The sequence below is a fragment of the Aegilops tauschii genome, chromosome 4 (assembly GCF_002575655.3).
Source record: "Aegilops tauschii subsp. strangulata cultivar AL8/78 chromosome 4, Aet v6.0, whole genome shotgun sequence".
In the NCBI taxonomy this organism is placed as follows: Eukaryota; Viridiplantae; Streptophyta; class Magnoliopsida; order Poales; family Poaceae; genus Aegilops; species Aegilops tauschii.
Window position 1 is genome coordinate 52,146,825 of NC_053038.3, and position 4,362 is coordinate 52,151,186.

General features: G+C 45.8%; 1 protein-coding gene across 1 annotated transcript; it reads right to left on the reverse strand.

Moving 5' to 3' along the window:
• Positions 1–1,131: 1,131 nt before the first annotated feature.
• Positions 1,132–2,798, reverse strand: LOC109748247 (uncharacterized). The gene is made up of 3 exons (XM_020307286.4): positions 2,623–2,798; positions 2,371–2,523; positions 1,132–1,903 (listed from the first exon to the last, which is right to left on the reverse strand). Exons 1-3 carry the CDS (start codon positions 2,692–2,694, stop codon positions 1,619–1,621), a joined length of 510 nt encoding a protein of 169 aa, XP_020162875.3. The 5' UTR covers positions 2,695–2,798; the 3' UTR covers positions 1,132–1,618.
• Positions 2,799–4,362: the final 1,564 nt, after the last annotated feature.

Here is a 4,362-nt window from a genome sequence, read left to right on the forward strand (position 1 = left end):
CCCCTCTCTCCTGTCGAAATCGCCGCCGACAACCACCCCCACCGCCGTCGCCATGGACTGGCAGCTCGCCATCGAAGCTCTCGCCGGCAACAACCAGGAGATGCGCGCGCAGTACAGGGAGATCGCGCGCTGGTTCCCAAGTCTTGAGATGATGAGGAACCACGCCCACGGCCTGGTTAAGGTGATGACAGCTGCTGAAAAGCAGCGCGCCTTCCCTGCCGGCCGCACCATCCCGCCGGCGACCATTCTGCTGCGGGCGATGCGCGAGGTGCAGCGCTCCCCCAACCCCAAGCAGCGCGCCCGATGGTGGATGTACCACTCATCCACCACGCCGCCGGCCGCCGCGGACCACGTCACCGACACCGTCCTCGCTCTCCCAGCCCCAATCAACAACGCCTACTGGGAGAGGCACAATCCATGGGTCCTTGGGCCCTCTGACGACTCTGACGGCGAGTCCAGTGACGATGATGAGGACGAGCCCTCTGACGACTCTGACGACGAGGTGGATGAGGTCGTCGTCCTCTCCGACGACGAGCCTGGAGTGCAGCTGCTGGCTCCCGTCCTCGACGCCGTGGAGGGGGATAGGAACCTCCCAATCCACATGGATGCGCTGCCGGAGGTCGCCGATCTCCTAGACGGCGTCGTCGTGAAGCAAGAACAAGATGGCGGTGAGGAAGATGTGCTGGAGCCGGCGCCGGCCAAGAAGAACAAGAAGAAGAGGGCGGTCGTGACTGCGGTGCGCCACTCCCAGCGCCTGCAGAAGCTGAAGAAGGAGGAGTGAAGTGCTGCCTTCAGTTATGCACTAATGTTCAGTTTCGTCAGTCCTGAACTTTAAGTTCAGTAAGTTCCTAGGTTCAGTTTCGTCAGGCACTATCTACTACTAGTTGCTATTTATATTTATGTCAGGCACTATCTACTACTAGTTCCTATCTATGTCAGACTATGAATGCTAGTACTATCTATCTATGTCAGACTATCTATATATGTTACTTGCTACTTGCTACTTACTACATATGTTAAGTTATTTGTCAGACTATCTAAGCTAATTGCTATATATGTTACTTGCTACTTCCAACTATGTCACTACTGTCAGTTATCCACACATGATATATGCAGAGTAAAACAGCCTCATCATAGATAAAACATTCTTACTTACTTAACTTAGCATAGTCATTACATCATAGATAAAACCAACTAGTTCTTAAACCATAACAGTACCTCCCTCCCTCATACCATTCTAAAAGCACATGAAACTTTCCCAAAATATACACCTAAGTACCTATCATGCATGACATTCCAAGGCCAGCTATATATATAGGCCTACTAATTACTTAACCCACACACCAACCACTTCACTCATTCATAATTGCCTTGATCCTCTCCAGTTTATCTTTGCTGGCATGCCCAGCCTTGAGCAGATCAGCAATCAGATACTCCAGCTTCTTCTTCTCTTGCCTTAGTAGGTCCCTCTCCCCCTCCACTTCCTTCATGGCCTTCCTCATGTTCTGAATGATATCTGCTTGGCTTTGAAGAATGCACCTTTGCTCCTTGGCAAGCTTCATCTTCTCCATACTTAACTCAATCTTTGCCTGATCCTCAAGTTGTTTCTTCTTCTCATTTAGTTCATTGATTGCCTGCTGGTATAGCCCATGTCATGAGACATCTTGCCATCTTGATAGTCAAATAGCTTGGATACATCTTCCACCAACTGGCTGTAGTTGTTTGACAGGAAATCAATTTCCTTCTGTAGCTTGGCCACCTCTTTCTCATGAGCTTGTTTGTCATTCACCCTTCCCAAGTTCTGCTCATGGTACATGTCCCAAATCCTGGTTAGGCACCTTTGTAGAATCTCTGGCCAAGGACCATCCACCCACTCCACAACCCCACAGTTCACACCTACATCCTACAGAAGCAATTATTTTATAATTGAGCACAAAGCACTAGTAACAATCTTAGTACAGATAACTAAAATTATAAAGTCATTTCATTTAACTGAAACCCTTTGTTTACATCAATATGCTCTCTGAATTATGCAAAGATAATTCTTTCACAGTAAGCACACATCACCTGACTTAGCATCAGAGATAAATTCAGTTAACAGCTATATTTAGCAGTAGATATAAATTCATTTAACTCTGTTCTTTTTCAGTTAACAGCTATATTCAGAAAACACCTAACTAATACATTCAGTTCACAGTACACTAAAGATCTCTGCATATGTATGGCACTTTCAAGTTTCAGTTGTAAACTACAGCACACATCTCTGCACATCACACATCTCTGCACCACATGCTGCACCACACATCTCCAGCAGCAAAACACATCACACATCTCCACCAGCAAAACAAGTTAGCGTTCCAGATTAAATACCTGCTGCACAGGACAACCCAGGAATCGCCTCCCAGTCAAAGCACCTTCAAAAGCCACCATCTTCTTCGGCCTCTGATGATGCATCATGCACGTCGGCTCAGATTCAGTGTAAGAACCACAAAAAGTTGGTTCCACCACACTGTCAGGGGTTTCCTGCAAAAGAAACTTCGAATCAAACCTAAAGCAAATTGGAATCTCCAATTTGGATGAACTAACCCTAACCCTAACTCTGTTCCACCATTATGCACTTACAAAGAGCTGAGGATCCATTGAAACCATGTTGATGTCCTCGTCCGAGCTCTCCTCATCATTCCAGGATGGCATCCTCAACTTCTACCGGCAGCAATGGCCGCGGCGGCGACGGCGATAGGCTGACCTAGCTAACAGCACCAGGGAGAGGGAGAGGATGAGGACGAGTGAGAGCGAGGAGGAAGAGACTGAGCGAGTGGCTGAGCTCGCTCTCACTTATTGGACCACCGACAGCCGCCGTTCCGTCAGGCGGACGGGCCGTTAACGGCCGTCAACGCGCGGCGGCCGTCCGTTGCCTGCGTGGCAACTGATTCGTGGGCCCAACCGGTCAGATTCGGGGTTAGCGCGGGCGAAACGAGCGCTTACGCGAGTTGGTAGTTTTTTGCCACGTTTTAGGACAAATTTGGTAGTTTTCCGCACAAAAACGTAAAGTGGTAGTTTTCTGTCACAAGTCCGTGAAATGTGGTAGTTTTTGGTTAAATACTCCATGGAGGTGTATCTTTCTCCCATGATCTTAAACTCAAAACAAACAAAATTGAAGGTTTATGAGCGTTTGTATCTGTACTGACGTTAAAAAAAAAGAGCAGGAATGTGTTTTCTTGCGTAGTTGAAAAAGAAGTGCATACATACAAAATCTTCTCACGTGCATGCTAAGCTGCTAACCATGCATGACATGGAGGTGTATCTTTCTCCCACGATCTTAAACTCAAAACAAACAAAATTGAAGGTTGCATACATATGTACAAATTTAACTAGACTACATTCACATGTGACATACGGACAACGGGACTGCAGCTTAAGGAAAACGGAGAAAAGACAGAATCATGCAGAAGGTTTATGAGCCTAGCAAGGCTATTGGCATTGCATATGTCCAGTCTCTTGTTCTTTACCTGCTGTCACCGTTTGTATTTTTATCGCCGCATAGGGACAAAGTAATTTCGGAAGTAATGGCAATCAGTCTACTTTGTTCTCTTCCCAAATGTCAACAGAGGAATCTGAATGCCCTTGCAATTGGACTCATGCACTGGTATATGCGAGACTTGCAAGCAAAAATGCTATTCATACGCACTACTTCTACGCAAAACTTATATACGTGAGAGAGACAATAACCATCCAGAGAAAAATAACGGAATAACCGTCAGCGATTTGAACTAGTGCGCAAGATTTTTGTGAAATCAGCACGTAAGAATAGCATTGCTCACCACGTGACATATGTGGTAAGCAATTCAAACAATTCAAAAAAATAGCATTGCTCAACTTGGAAGAGACGTCGCGTACACACACCTAAGTCTTTTAGCACCTTGCATACGGTGCCTTTAAATCAACATTGAACGTTCATATTTTATTTTTGTATATATCCAATGATCAAGGATTGATCAACACAATTGTTTATTTCTTTTCAAAAGCGAAGGAAAAAAGACCTGTCTGGTTCAATTATAATTGACACCAAACTTGTTACCAGATAACTAGAGAAAAGTGGGATAAAACCCAACATTGTGAAACGTAAAGAATTTTAACAAACATGCAAAGGACAACAATATACGAAAAAAAAGCCACGGCACCGCAAGCAAACACTCTGCAAACACGGATGAAGAACCATGGCTATCGACGCTACCCATGAGCATCATTGTCATCATCCCACACTCACGATCTGATGATTCTGACTTTGATGAAAGTCTCGACACGGACACCACATAATACACACGAAGCCGGCTCATGACAAACCAATCCCGTTTGCGACGG

What these genes read in the sequence shown, in the direction of transcription:
- LOC109748247 (XM_020307286.4), bottom strand. Translation starts at nt 2,694, where the DNA reads ATGCCATCCTGGAATGATGAGGAGAGCTCGGACGAGGACATCAACATG. An exon ending in CAATGGATCCTCAGCTCTTT is followed by an intron (nt 2,524 to 2,622) that starts GTAAGTGCATAA and finishes TTTCTTTTGCAG; the next exon opens with GAAACCCCTGACAGTGTGGT. An exon ending in TGGGTTGTCCTGTGCAGCAG is followed by an intron (nt 1,904 to 2,370) that starts GTATTTAATCTG and finishes TTGCTTCTGTAG; the next exon opens with GATGTAGGTGTGAACTGTGG.